This window comes from Myzus persicae, unplaced genomic scaffold (assembly GCF_001856785.1).
Source record: "Myzus persicae strain clone G006 unplaced genomic scaffold, MPER_G0061.0, whole genome shotgun sequence".
In the NCBI taxonomy this organism is placed as follows: domain Eukaryota; kingdom Metazoa; phylum Arthropoda; class Insecta; order Hemiptera; family Aphididae; genus Myzus; species Myzus persicae.
In genome coordinates, this window is record NW_019104005.1 from 18,999 (window position 1) to 34,763 (window position 15,765).

Here is a 15,765-nt window from a genome sequence, read left to right on the forward strand (position 1 = left end):
TTGATTAGTATTAGTATTTTATTTAGTATTTTTATTAGTATTCTATCGTGTGTTTTTCTGAATTATTCAAAGATTATTTACATGTTATTTTATGCATTTTATGGTTTACCTTTCACCTCCTTGGAAGTACGAGTGTATTGGTTTGGGTAACGTTGGAACAGATCTAGTCGATCTCCGGCCGTCCATGAGTTGAGACACATAGTCGGCGAGTACCGATCCCATCTGCCTGCCCATGCTTCTGGCCAATATCGGTGGGAAGGCGCCGAACGGATTCTGATTATCGGTCAGGCCCAAGCCATCGAAGTCGACTATATAAGTAACATTTAAAAACAAAACAATATAAATATAGAAAAATATTTTGCAAAGACATAAATCCGGTTTTGTACCTAAGGAATTCAAATATTTGTTATTTATTTTATTTTATGATAGGGCACTGCAAGGTGGCTTATAAAAAATACATTTAAATTTTTATGGATCGTAAATTTCACCACTCTAAATATATTATTACGATTGTTCCGATTTAGGAATTTTTACTAACTTTTAGAAGTGTATAACGTCTAAAACTGCAGCTGATGTCATAACCCATCTATGCAGTTGTAGGTTTATTATATTATATAGTTATTACGTGTATAGATTTAGACGACGACAACTCAATAAAAATACAATAAACAATATTGACCTACAAAATATAGCATATGATGTGCACTAAAGTATGCGTAAAAAGATTTTATTAGTCTTCTAATGTACCTATTTACTGCAGTAGGTATGTGATAGTTTCACCGGTCGGCCGAATCATGCAGCCGAAAAGTTAAGTATTAACTCGGAAGTTATTATTTTACTCGTTTAATTGCCATTACTTTTGTAGGCGATGATAAATCGAGACCTTAAAAAGTATAAAATCAATTTTTGATGTAAACGCGCACTAAACTTGTCCCAGATTCTTATCGTTTGTCTAAAAACGTATAAATTGTAAACTCGGTTCGGCTTAATAATTGGGCAGACCACATATTGAGTGAATATCGAATACCTATCATCAGTTGTGAGGTATAATGCAGTACAATAATAACTAACTGTAGGAGTGGTCACATGATATATATATATATATATAATGTTACATGTGTGGTGGGACAGTTCTGAGCCTAACAAGATTTTTATTTTTATTTTTATTTTTTTTTCAGTGTAGTTTTTTTTTTTTTGGATTGATTCAAAATATTTTAAGTGTAAATCTTAGTAATGTATATAACATAGGAGTGGCCACATGATATATGTATTATATGTAGAGAGCAGCACTGAACCTAACATAATTTTGATTTTATTTTTTTAATTTTTTTTCAGTGAAGTGGTTTTTTTTTTTGAATAATTCAAAATTTTTTAAATATAAATAACGAATTGATGTATATTATATATATATGTGTATGGTGTAATCAATATAAGTAACCTGATAGTTAGTTGAAGTGTATATCTTATAAAAAAAATCACACGACTATTCGACTGACTAACGTTCAAGCGAGCTCGTCATAATATTAATATATATATCATTTAAATAATACATTTCATATACTATTATATTTATATTTATATGACATTAGATCGATCTCGTGTTTTGTAAACAAATAAACGCTAAGTTTTCAAATTGTACTTGCCAAATGTTTTTAAAGAAATGTTGTAATCATCTCCTCAGAAGTTGTAATAATTACTATAGGATTAAATTATATATACTATCACTTATTAGTTATTTGTATGCGTCCAATTTTATCATAAAAACACACGAAATTCATATTAGGTACGTGCACTCATCTGTAGACAGTTTTCTAGTACGCCTATTATAATATTGTACATATTCATATCATTAGGCATAAATAATATTAGGTTATGAACATCGAATACACCGCGAGCTGTATATTTTGGTAGCATCGGTAGTCATTACAGCTATAACAACTATAATACATAGATATAGGTAAAAATCGAACTCAGTCGGACAAAAGTGATGAATTTCTGTTTTTTATTCCGCTGAAAAACGACTTATTTATTAGAATATTAGAATATTCTTTAAGTAGTTATGTATAACACCAACTCACGGTGGTCTTTGCAGTGGCATGTGGGAATGGTAAAGAAATTCTAGAAAACAAATGAATGATGGAATTGAAGAATAAAATTACTACTGATACAAAGAAAATATTGAAAACATTATCTGGGAAAAATGTTCATTAATTTCCGCACGCAAAAAGCGTAAAAATTCTACACACCATTAAATTGTTTACACATTTTTAAATACCTTTGTTTTTAATTGGACATTGTGCGTACTATAAACATGACTAACGATTTTTTTCTAGTTGTATCTAATGATTTATAATAATATATGCTCTTTATAATGAGAAAATAGAGTTATGACGTACGTTAGTAAAACCAAGTACCACCTATATGGACTGTACATTACAAATAATAATAATTCGTAAGTGCACATTTTTTTTAGACACACTAAGTTCATTGTAATTCACTGAAAAATTTAAAGTTATGTGAAAAAATAGCCAGACTTGGGAACATTATGCAAATTAAGCTCACCAATACTAAGGTTTTCAGTTCATTGATTTAATTGTGTAGACAATTATAAGGCGATATCGTCGGAGATGCAATGTACCAGTGAGACGTCTTAAAGTCTGAATTTTAACTCAAGTCATGGGGGGGGACTAATATATAGATAAATAAATAAATTGATAAAAATCATCACACTGACTCGTGAATGGCAAGCTGATGCTCATGTTGGACAGGAACCCGTCTGGTGGGTACCTGACAAATGGCAGGGACAGCGATGGCGTTATCGTTAGCCTGGTGCCGGGTGGCAGGGCCAGGCGGCCGTCCGTGGTGATCCACAGCAGACGTTTCTGCCTCGAGTGAGCTGTGTTTTTCTCCTCATGCACGCCATTATTATTGTTGTAGTTGTCGTCTGCGCCGGTGACATTGTTCTCGAACCACAACCACAGTAACAACGCGGTCCACAGAGACGATTTCCCAAAGTATATCATTCCTAAAACGAAAACAAAAAAAATATATAGTTACACTGCTGATAAAAATAATATATTTTAAAAGGAAAAATAAAATATTTTTCTAATACCTAATATAGACACACAAACGCAATAACATAATATATAAAATTGATAATATACCATTCCACCAATAACCTCATCTCAACAGTAGCGCAGTTGATTATTATTGGTCATATTTATTATGTTTATTGATATTTTGTTCACTAAAAATAATATATAAATTAAAGAATACTGACATCTTCTCCTACAAACGTTTTAATGGCCACCGGTAATGTGAGGCTTATATATTGATTTGGTTCAATGTGGTAATATTGATAGGTAAGTATTCAAATCAAGTTTAAATATAAAAAATAAATATTCAAAATGTATAATTTAAAATTGTATTTATAATTTTTATGTAACATAATATGTAAAATACTCTATAATTGTATTGCATATGTTATTTATAAATAGACTTTTTATACCGTAATAAAGATTATTATTATTATTGTAGCATTAATATTGTTGAGGAAAATAGTATTCTATTTAATATATTAAATTATTTAGTGATGTCGGAACAAAGTCGAAACATACAAAACATGTCGTACATTACACGACTAGCTATTACACGGATATTGATATACATTAAATCCAACTAGCATTATTATGACTGTTTCTATTATTGAACGTATCTTTTGCGATACTCCGGGGACTTCTTTTATGTGTGGCTATATAGACATGCAGGGCATATTATATTATTTATTATGGATATTGCTGGTCCATCCGAGACGGTCTAGACCGGGGGTCTTTACAGTCTAACGGCGTCGAGGCCCTCGAACAAATTTTAAGAATATAGCATGTACCTTTATTTGAAATCATTTTTTTCAATCATTATTAATACATCCATGTCTTTATTACAAACGTGGCCACGGGATTAAAAAATAATAAAAGGCGACCAGCATCTGCCTGAAAAGGTTGAAGACCCTTGCAAGTCTATAGACTACGCAATATTGATGTAAAAACAAATACGCATTACATACATTCGTATTTAACCAGCTTAAATGTATTTAAATGCACGGTTAATCGTGAAGTAATTAATTTCGAGATTCAGCCGTTGTGAATAATTGACAAAGATAAATTGGATCGGTGGGCGAGCCCGAGAAATCTAATAAGTTGAGAGTATAATATGTGCTGCTGCAGTAGTGAACGTCAATGACACACGCCCGTGATAAATAATTATATTATAATATAATAATAATAATATGTATATAATATTATGACTGGCACATGTAATCCCTGCGACACGTATAACGCAACGACGTGAAAACGAAAAACACAAATCTTTGTGACTCAGAATAATTCAAAATCTTAATCTATAATCGACCCCGGTCGTATACACCTACGCTGGTGGGTATTGTTCTATGTTTGCATTACCAGCCATCACCGAAGAGATTTTCATTATAATATTATGCCAAGTTTGGGTTATTCAAAATGATTCATCCGATGCTTCAAATACCTACTAATATATTTGTAGATTTTAGCTTCAGAGTAATATACTAATATTACAGTTTACAAATATGATATACATTAAATGAAATAATAATATACTTGAAATTTGTTGAAAGGTACCTATAACATAATATATTATATAACATATATGTTTTATGTGGCTTTCTTTGCAGATCAAGTGCGATCGACTCCTCTAATTTTTTTAGCTCATCTGCAGTGGTCGACGATAATCATGGTGCAGGTACGTGCACAGTATATTCAAAATATATCCCTAAAAAAGTAGTCACTTGGCGCAAGATCTGGTGACCTAGGAAGCCAGGTGCAAGGCGCAATCGGATGATTCATTTTAAATAACTCTGGGTACATTGTACGAGTTACGTGTAAGTGTATGTAGTACGCTATAATTCACCTAGTTCACTAAACGACTGTAATCCGCAGCACTGTTAGTCGTATATGGTTTCAAATATCATGAAAGTATTGAAATTTCAAAAAATTTAGGTCCGATTCGGATGATTTCACATGCTTTTAATTGGGTAACTGCTATTGTGTTATTACTCAACGGTTTATTGAGCATGGTGCACATACTATGTCGGTACTACAGCTAATATAGGCAATAGCTTTTTATTGTTTTGTTAAATAGGTATCGCGATTCAGTAATAAATAATATAATGATGGTGTTTGAACTGACTGCTGCTGAAGTGTTGTAGTTTGACTGATGTTTCCGTTTACGATTCATCTCAAACTTTTGGCAGTATACTTCGCGGAACACTTGATCGTGACGAATCACTAATTAATGCGATGCTGTGCTCTGACGTATAAAAAATATTTTTAACGGTAAATTCAAAAAATTGTATTCAATACATTATTATTATATTTGCTAATAATAAATTTAAATGTTATGATATTCATCCCTAGAATACTTGTGATTCACAGTTATTAATTAAAATAAATTACGTTTCATATATAATATTTAATTTGAGAAGAACATTGTGTTCTGTAGTTTTAAAATACCTCTGTAAAATTCATGGTTTTCTAAATAATTACCACGTATATTATGAAAACTATGTGTAGGTACTTACTTAAAATTTAATGACCAGCTGAATATCCATTAGTAGGTTAAATAAAATACTAATGACATATGGTTTGAAATTATTTTGTATATTCATTTAATTATATCGAGAGTTATATCTTATAAGATCGTAATAACTATTATGAGTATATATTATGAGTATTATGTTGTATAGGTAGATATACTAAGTCTGCATTTGCATATTTGTACATGCCACGCTTCGTTAACTGGTTTTGAAATAGTTCTAGTGATTTTCAAGAAATGCATTTTATATCCCTAATAAATAAGTTATGTATTTTAAATGTAATATGTTTTCATAATAAACATGCCTTCCAAAATAAATTTAAGCTGTATTACCGTTACAGCAGCCATATACTATATTAAACTCATCTCCGAAATACTCAAAAATCAAAATGGAGTTATACAACGTTGACATTTTTATAGATACAATATCTAGTTTATTATCCAGATCAGATTTTGTGTATTTTCTACGGTGACTTTATAACCGGGATTTGAAAAAAAAAAAATTACTTTAGGCGTAGGCTCTATATATTATATTGTACGATGCAGACATGTAGTATAACGTAAGTATGAGTATTTTTTTTATACCATAGTAAACTCAAAACTGGAAAAACATAAATCGTCTACTATTCTAATTTTCGTGTGTGATGTTTTTTTTTGGTTCTGCACTCGGAGAGAAAGTTAATAAATTAAAAATCTCGATCTACTCGAGTGGAAAAAAAACTACATTCTTTTGAAGATTTCATCGTGGAAACTAAACATTTTGTAAATTAAGCTGCGATGATGATATATAAATCTCCGTCGGCGACCGACGGCTATACGGTGAGGTGGTAGTCCTCCCGCAATGGGTCAAAAATTAAAATGTTAAACGTTAATTACGGGCCCGGGTTTAGGGTGTACGACGTATATGGGCGAGACACGCGTTTGTGATGTAAATCAAAATGTTTTTTTTTACTTGGATACAACACATTTGGGAACAATATAATACCCACGAATATAGGTACAAGCGTACCTCTATACAGACATCACGTTTGGCCGTTCGGGAGTCGCCGCGGTCACCACGTATAGAGGCTATCTGTGCACGGTAACCGTGGTTACGAACACATAATATTATAATACGTGACTATTTAATTGTATATTATTACCTATACCCACACGTGTGTAAACCATTATACACACGGTTTGGGTACAAGCATATTATAATAGGACCGACCTCCAAAGACATTACGCACCCCGTTTGTAATATATATTGTATGCACGAATAATCGTGAACACATCCCTCTTGGTTTAATGCGAGTATTTCGGTTATAAAACATCACGAGTTGCAGCGGAGTAGGTAGTCGTTTGGAATAATATATTGAGCGTAATGTGGCAATAATTTTTATTCTTCACAGTAATACAGACTACAGAGGAACAAAGAATAAAAACATTGAAACAATAAATTAAGATCGAAAAATGTGTGACGGTGATCGGTTTGTTATTGGATAGGTACCTATATGTCTTAGTACTCAGTACTTGGTATATGGTTTGATAATATCGCGGCGTGGAGTATATAACAGTCGTCTAGATAAAATCAAAATCGAGTGTACCGGTAAAACAGTCGTATTATAGTTAGGTATATACATAATTCCGTACACGAAAAACACATAATGTTTTTTTTATCTCGGCCAATTATCGGGGCTTATAGTTATATAGATATGTGAATTCGGGTGCGCCTTTATCGAGGAACGTTATAGCAAGGTTAAATAATAATAATATATTATTATTATTATTATCGTTTTTCAAATGGAATAGTTAAAAAAAAATTATATGTGTCACTTAAAAAACGACAAACGACGTAATACTATTGATAAGTACATATAATTAGGTATTACCTATACAGTGCTTGAATATTAAGGGATGACGCGGTAGGAGGACTAAGTCCCTCTAATTTAAAAGCAAATTATTTAAGAGTACCCATTTTAGTTATACTATCCTAAACAATAAGACATTTAAATATTGAGGTAAGCACGTCATTATTTTTTTACACTTTTAGATCCGCTTACTAATTTTGTTTTTCAAATTCAAGGGCTGATATTAACTATAGACTAGTTTCAAAGAGTTTCATAAACCGTATTAAATCAATTCCAGAAGAAAACAACCCTAAACTGAATAATATATACTCTCAAGCGAATCGCCGAGCAATGAGATTATCTAGTCGGCCTATCCGCCGGTACCACCAGGCTGTAATCTGTACGCATCACGACGGCTAACAGTTGTACACGCAGCACGGATATATTATATGGGACGAATTTCTGCGAAGGGAAAAGGTAAAGTTTTTTTTAAATTCTTGTCGTCGTCGGATTTTTTTTCCGAAATGTTTCTTGCAATGTACACATTATGTATATAACGACGTTATACGTAGGTACCTACTCGGGTATAATATCGTGTCTACATCGATTTTCAAGCACTGCGCGTCGTGACGCGTCTTTCATTCCCGAGGGACGCGATGATCGCTGTCGTACCGCCGTCGGTGTGTATAATATGTATAATAATAATAATAATAATAATATTGTGTATAGACGTCTGTGACTTCGACAGCATTTCGGCTCGACACTGAAATTAGCAGACCGTACACATTAAGGGCTGGTGCGCAGACGGGAAGGTTGAATATATAGTTTAGGTATATAGGAAATCGGAGCGAACGATTTTTTCCTAATGCTTTCGGACACTTATGTCTTTTCCAGTCAGTGAGCAGTTGAGCTCTTCGATCCCTAAACCTAACCGTTCCTCGGAAATATCATGATTGAGATTTTATATTATATTTATTGCATTATGCACGTTAATCTCGTAATTATACGTCGATGCCTTATTGTGAATATATAAAATAATATAATTTAACACTTTAATCACATTATTATTTCAATAGTACCTATGATGATAATAATAATAATATCGTTAAATCCGTGACAAACCGGTCGTGTAACCATTGTAAGCGCGTGCGGTAGGTATAAAAGACTATTCACTTTCCGCGAGCGTATTACCTACATTGTCCGACCGAATGTGTCAACGACATAAAGAGCAAAAATAAAATAAAACCTCCCGTAGGCATTAACCGTACGTCACAATAATGATAATAGTAATAATAGTATAATAATAGTTTGAGCGTGTACATCGCTAGACCAGGACGGACTCGGCTACATTATTGTCATTATGACGTGTTATAGTATAAGTATTATAGAGCAGGCGGCGGAAAATAATATTATTACCAATACAGTGCGATCCACCAAGCAACATTATCAACCTAATTTTTCAATAAAATAATAAATGTACTACTGTTTAGCAATCTTTTTTGAATTTTTAAATAGTTATACTTACTTAAATATCATATTTTCATATTATTGACATATTTTTTGTATTACTTAGAACACTCCTAGTGTTCTTTAGTGATACACAAACTTTTGTTTTTCAAATGATAAACTCCTCTTTTTTTACTGTCAATTATTTAGTGGATATTCTTTTTAAAAATGTCGAAGCTTCTAATTCAAAATTCGAACCAGTAGTTTTTCAACTATATTTAAGTGTTTACAACAAAGATGAAAGTCCTTGAAAAAAAATTTTACAAAAACAATGTTTATTGTACTTGGAACATTTTTTACAAATTATAAATCTTGACGGATTAATATTGATTATAAAAATTTTCGATTCACATACAAATAAAAGTACACTATAGCTCTCATATCTCCTAAACCTAATTTATTATAATGGGCATATATACACTACATAAAGTTGAATAACTTTAAACTGCTCGTTTGAGTTTTGATTTCGATACATCAACATTTTCTGAAAAAATGATCTACTAATGAGCTTACTGTAAAAAAGGAGAGATCTCATTTGAAAGATAGAAGTTAGTATTTAGGACACTCCTTAAGTTGTGCACAACATCTCAGGAATTTGAAAATACATGGACTTAAAGTGTATTATTTAAAAATTAAAAAAATCAGATTTTTCTATAACTGCAGAATTATTGAAGAAGAAAACATGGGGGTTGACATGTTTGATGAATCACCCTGTATATATTTTATCGGCGGTGGCGCACTTGCGGCCAGCCACGTGCTCGTTCAGAGAGGTCTCCCGGTATTATATGTACCTATAGGTGTGCGGCGGAGGACTTCTGGACGACCGAACCGGAGACTATTGCGACGTGATCGGTTCCAGTGAGCGTAATAATATTATTAATACTATCATCATCGTCATCGACATCATCTTCGTCGTCATCATTATTATTATTATCATTATCGTAGTTGTACTCGGCCCGTGCGTATGGCGCGCGTGTGCACGCCGAAATGTCGACGACGAAATAACCATTGTGGATGACACGCGGAACGGAATGCATTATTTTTTTTTTCCACCCACCCATCGTCGAACCTATACACTGTGATATTATATTATTATTATTATTATTATTATAAATCGTGTCAAGTCCTGACTGCGACGACGAAGACAACGATGACGCTGGGAGATCGTAATATTTTACACGTTATATTATTAGGTAGGTACCACGATAATAATAATATAATATTATGTGTTGTTGTTATTATTATTATTATTGGGTAGGTATTATACTTCCTCGGAGACGATGCGACAGATTAAGACTACCACTATAATAGTACCCGATGATGATAACAGTAAGTTGTATATGTAATGCGTACTGCAGCCAGTGTGTATATCGACGATAATATGATCCAGCCAACGAATATAATATATTGTAATCTGTTATATTATTATTGTGTAGCTACGCTCGATATTAATATTATTATACCCAGGGCTCAAAGTAGGTTGGGTTGGCTAGATGGCAAAGCAGGATGCTTACATCTGCGACCTCTATATTTTCAGCTTTTCGTGAGTGTAATGGTAAACACTAAACAGATTTTGCAACCGATAGCGGAAGAGTATACTATTGTTTTCTTCATTAGTACTCGTACTCCTAATCTCTAAATTAAGAACCTCATATTATTGTAAAGTTTAAATGTAAATGTCTCACTTAACCCACAATTTTTTTTAACCCAAATCTTAGCACCTATCATCTTTCTAGAATTTAAGCAGCGTGCAGCGTAGTGATTATATGACACAAACTTGAGTAAAAAAGTATATTTTTGATGCAAACCAATTCAATACATACAATAATAAACTTTACCTTATACTAGAGTATTAGGAATTTTTAATAGAAAAGAAACATTATTTATAATTTGTTTAGGACTTGCACATATTCATTTCCTTAGCTGAACACATATTATATAATAAAAACAAAATAAAATCAAAACGCATTCTTTATCGCTACGCTCAGAATCAAATAGTTACTAAAAAAAAAAATGCGAAATAGTGAGATGATTAAAGTAATTAGACTATGAATGTTCTACATATAATAACTATAAAACTGAAAAATATTTAAGACATTTAGAAAATAAATAAATCTTAACAGATGAAAGCTTTCGATTTAACTCAAACGCCCGAGTGTACCTTTCAAATAGAAATATAAAGGCGCAAGGGAACTTGCACCAGCTCATCAGTACTTTAACCTCTTGTATTGAATTCGTATGTTATTGTTTCAGGTAGTAAGTATACCACGTGGTCTTAAACATTATAGTAGCTGGTTATACTTGCTATAATATTATACACAATACACTTAGGTAACTTATTCGTCGTGTACTATTGTATTCTGCAGTGGTGCGTTTAAGGGGTGGAAGGGTGTGGGGTAGAGGTGTCCCACTCCAAAAATGTATTTCAAATACGCCATCGCATTGCTGCATGACTGCCACGACACAACCGTAATGTAACAATATTGTTTTTATATTTTATTCGTTTCGCTCGCCAAACTGTGTACGCAGGTACTTATTATATATATATAGCGTATATTTACGTACATATTACACGAGACGAGGAGAAAAATCGTTGGACAAAAAATAAATTGTATAATAAAATAGGAAAATCCGTCGGAGATGTCGGAAATCCGACAGCTGTCGGCGTTGCGGGGCACGGGATCGTCCAACATCCGTCGTGTCAAAGTCGTAGCCTTTTCTAAAGTGCGAAAAAATCAAAGCGCCCGATAAAAACGTCGACCGGCAGAATCGCGGCGTTGAAAATATGAACATAATAATCCACTAATATATATATAGGTAGCTGGTATAATATACCTATTTGAAACGTGGGGAGTTGGGACATAATATGCCTCGTTTCTCGGTAAAAAATGTATAAATGTAAAAATACTGGCAATATTATAAATTATAATACAAAATGTTATGATCATAATATAAGATAATATAATAATAATTTAATTTGTATTATGTACGTGCGAATGCTATTTAAATTCGAAAAATCAATATGTATTATCGAAACAGTAATAATATATCATTATAAAATTAGTGTACAAAGTTTTGAAGTTCCTCGAAGTAATATTATGATTGTCGTGGTTATGATGCAGCTAATACTTACCGAACTTGGACTATAAATAAAATCAATTTGGAAGCCTATTTATAGGTACAAGTAAATCACAGTTTACCTCCCTAGTAGGTAACGAAACCCTCAAATCAAAAAAAATGTAAAATATGATATAGCTATATAGGTACAACTATTTATTATAATCATTACAAATTTACTGTATTACTATACACTCTCACTCCGCAACCTTGAATTTTGAGCGTTTCGAAAAATCGGTTTCATCCCTTTGTTTAAAGTTGTATGAAATAGCGGCACAACAGAGATACATCGCACAATTTTGAACCAATATACTTTCTAAATATAATATCGATATTTAAATAGGTATAGGTACTATTATATTACAACTAATTTTATACCATTTGTAATATGATAATAAAAAACTCCTTCAAAATTCGATTTTCATATTATGCACAGGAATATAAAATTAAAAATGTACAATGTCATTTAAAAAATTAAAAATCTTAAAAACGATAAAATAAATTGAAAATATGTATAATTTTTGACAAAAGTACTGTTTTATAACGATTTTAAATTATGTAGAAAAAAATTCCAAAACCGCAAGTGTTTTTCGAGAAAACGCGTATTTATAGTGTATCTATTAAAAAATCAAGGAGGCGCCCGCCTGGCTGCTGCACGGTAGGTATGTGCTGTGCATGCGTATACGGCAATAATATGTGTATTTCTACGCCCTGCCTATAATCAAATATTTTTATCGTTTTTTCAATGTTTGGCAGTCGCAGTGTACACTATTTTATTCCAATATATTTGACCTATGCGACGATGACCGCGTGCTGTTTTGTTTGTCCATATACGTTGGTTCGGGGAACGAAGAAAAATAATATTATATTGAATAAATAATTAGATGTGTTTCGAGGTCTTCGGAGAGGCACGTCGCGCGTCTGGCTGGTCTCCACTTGTGAGAGCCACACACACACACACGCACACACACACACACAAATAATATAAACTATTGTACCGTTATGTGTTATATTTGCGCGCGGGAATTAATCGACCATTTTGTCCGTACAGAAGAATTATACCGACCCTTGTACGGCGGCGTTAGTGTACGTCATGAGATTCTGTACGCCGCCGCCGCTGCAGTCTCCGGTCCATATACCTGTACGCGGACGCGAGCACAATACACCGGGTAATTGGTAATCAACGAGTTTTCGCGCTGACCGATCTTCGAGTGTGGCGGCGGCGGCGGCGGCGGCGGCGACCGCGCGTGGTGGGCGACCTGATTCTTTTTATAGTTATATTTTTTGCGAGCTCGCGAACGGGTTAGCGACTATTATATACGCGAAGAGTACATATCATCATCATCATCATCATCATACCCATCGGCGAATGTGTACCCATTGGTAAATTTTTTTAAATACCATCATATAGGTCGTCAAAACATAGCAGTAATTGACAGACGAATGATGTTTTTAATATTATTATTATTATTATTATATACCTACCCACGGGCCACGACGATTGTAGGAAATAGTAATATTATTTAATATTATATTTTTATTATTTTACCCACCTGACAATAATATGATAACATAATAATATTATATTGCGAAAACGAGTAATAACTTTACATACGTTCGCATACGGTTAAACCACACAAATTAAAACAATGTCTACAATATAGATAAGCGTTTTTCAATATCATATTACAATAGTTTATAATTAATTTCCTGCAAATCGAATATGAAAATAACAGCTTAATAATGTGTTATGCTGTAAGCACTAATTAATTTTAACTATCTATATGTAAGCCAGGTAAATGCGTGCCATCGACGAATGTACAATTTGATATATTATCTATATTGCGTTAATTCTTAAATAGGTACAACAGTTGTTATAGGTTTTTGGAGTTAACAATAAGTACCTGAACATAATTTAATCACCCGAAACAGCTTCAAAAACCAAGGAATTGAATTATTAATATTTTTGGAAAAAAAAACGAAATGTGCAGATATTATTGTCTTAAAATCATTAGAAGACTTATTCTAATTGTTGGAGTAGGTACTGAGTTGAGATTTTTGGTCATAGGACAAAAATCTATAGGTATTGTATTTCTATATATTTTAATTTATACTGTTAGTTTGTAAGTGTAGTATGATTTTTCTATAAACACATTAATGTATTGTTTTATTTTTTTCCTAATACCTATTACATATAATATTATAGAATAACGAATCGCAGTAATTCATTAATATACAAAGGAATTTACTAAAGATAAAAAAATACCCCAAACACGATATTACTGAGTAAAAATAACTCAATCCGCAGTAATATCCAAATGTATAATATTATATTTTCGATTTTCACCTTCTTCAAAAAGGTAGTTACAATACGTTGTTTTAAAACGGAAAAATAATAATTAGTTTTAAACGCCTCTCCATTTCACGTTCCCCATTCGACTGTGTAAATTAAAGCCAATTACTATTACCTTAGGCCCGGCTACTATTATATTATTATTCTCGTTCCGCTCAACGTTGTGAGTCAAAGACAATTATCATAACCAGAGGTTAGGTTACTATATAATATTAGTGTATTATTATTGCCTTACTGTAAAATAATGTATAATATTCAATTACCCATGCCTAGATGAAAAAATATGTTATTTCATGTCACCGAAACTCCTCAGTATACAAAATAATCATTCGACAGGTAACCTATACAGTATACATACAGCATATATTTTGATAGTACATAACTACACCCGCGCGATCGGTTTGTACACGACGTGTGCGTATAGGTATAGGTATTCAATTTGAGTTGTATTTATTTTTCGAAATTAATTTGCTTTCCTCGGCAAACGAACCTACTACACATATAATATATACTTATGTAATTACGTCCTTTGTGGTCTCTTCGTCGGTTGCTATACACACAGACACGCACACACACGCACACACACACACACACAACAATACTCACTCACATACAAATAACACAAATACTAACACATACTTGACAGGCACACTTACAAACTGCCAAGCGCATCTAACTGCAGTGCACGTACAGTAGGTATGTACCCTTAATGACGATTGCGGCGCTTCTGCTACTGCAGAGATGGAAGTTAGTAGGCAGTGCCAAATCGGCCCGAGTGATATATCCGGATGTCGTGGACCGGAATTTCGTGCGAGTACCGATTCATCGTATGATATATAATCTTATTATTATTGTATTATTATACATTATTATTATTATTATTATATTATAACACGAAATTATATGTACTGTCGGCAGCCGTGACACGTTGCCCTTATGACACGATTACCGGACCGGTTTTTCGTCTGCATTACCACTTTTACACAAACCCATTACACACTGTCTACTATAATGTAGTATATTATATTATTATTATATTATAGCCGTGTATTACACTGTCGACGACTGCAGCGAAAACGAACTATACACACTGCGGCCGGATGTTTTTTTTTATTATTACCCACTAAATTTCGTTGGTCAACTGCAGTAGCAGCCGCGAACTGCGCGTAATACTCAAAACTCGAAGGTGTATGCACAGCTTACCTTTAAAATAAAAAAAAATACGCGAACCGGATTTGTACGGAATCATAATATCGGAATGAAAAAAATTTTCGAGTCACAAATACGGGATCGCTGACCGTCGTCGTCGTCATCGCGGTGTAAAGTAGTACACGC

General features: G+C 32.9%; 1 protein-coding gene across 3 annotated transcripts in view; it reads right to left on the reverse strand.

The window, feature by feature from the left end:
* LOC111037496 overlaps window positions 1–15,765 on the reverse strand; it is a 44,497-nt gene that overhangs the window by 13,087 nt on the left and 15,645 nt on the right. For all 3 annotated transcript variants that reach the window (XM_022320114.1, XM_022320117.1, XM_022320115.1), the window contains exons 3-4: window positions 2,735–3,025; window positions 110–308 (exon numbers count right to left, since the gene is read on the reverse strand). In XM_022320114.1, coding sequence (XP_022175806.1) covers window positions 110–308; window positions 2,735–3,023 — 488 coding nt within the window. In that variant the 5' untranslated portion in view covers window positions 3,024–3,025. The remainder of the gene's footprint in view (window positions 1–109; window positions 309–2,734; window positions 3,026–15,765) is intronic.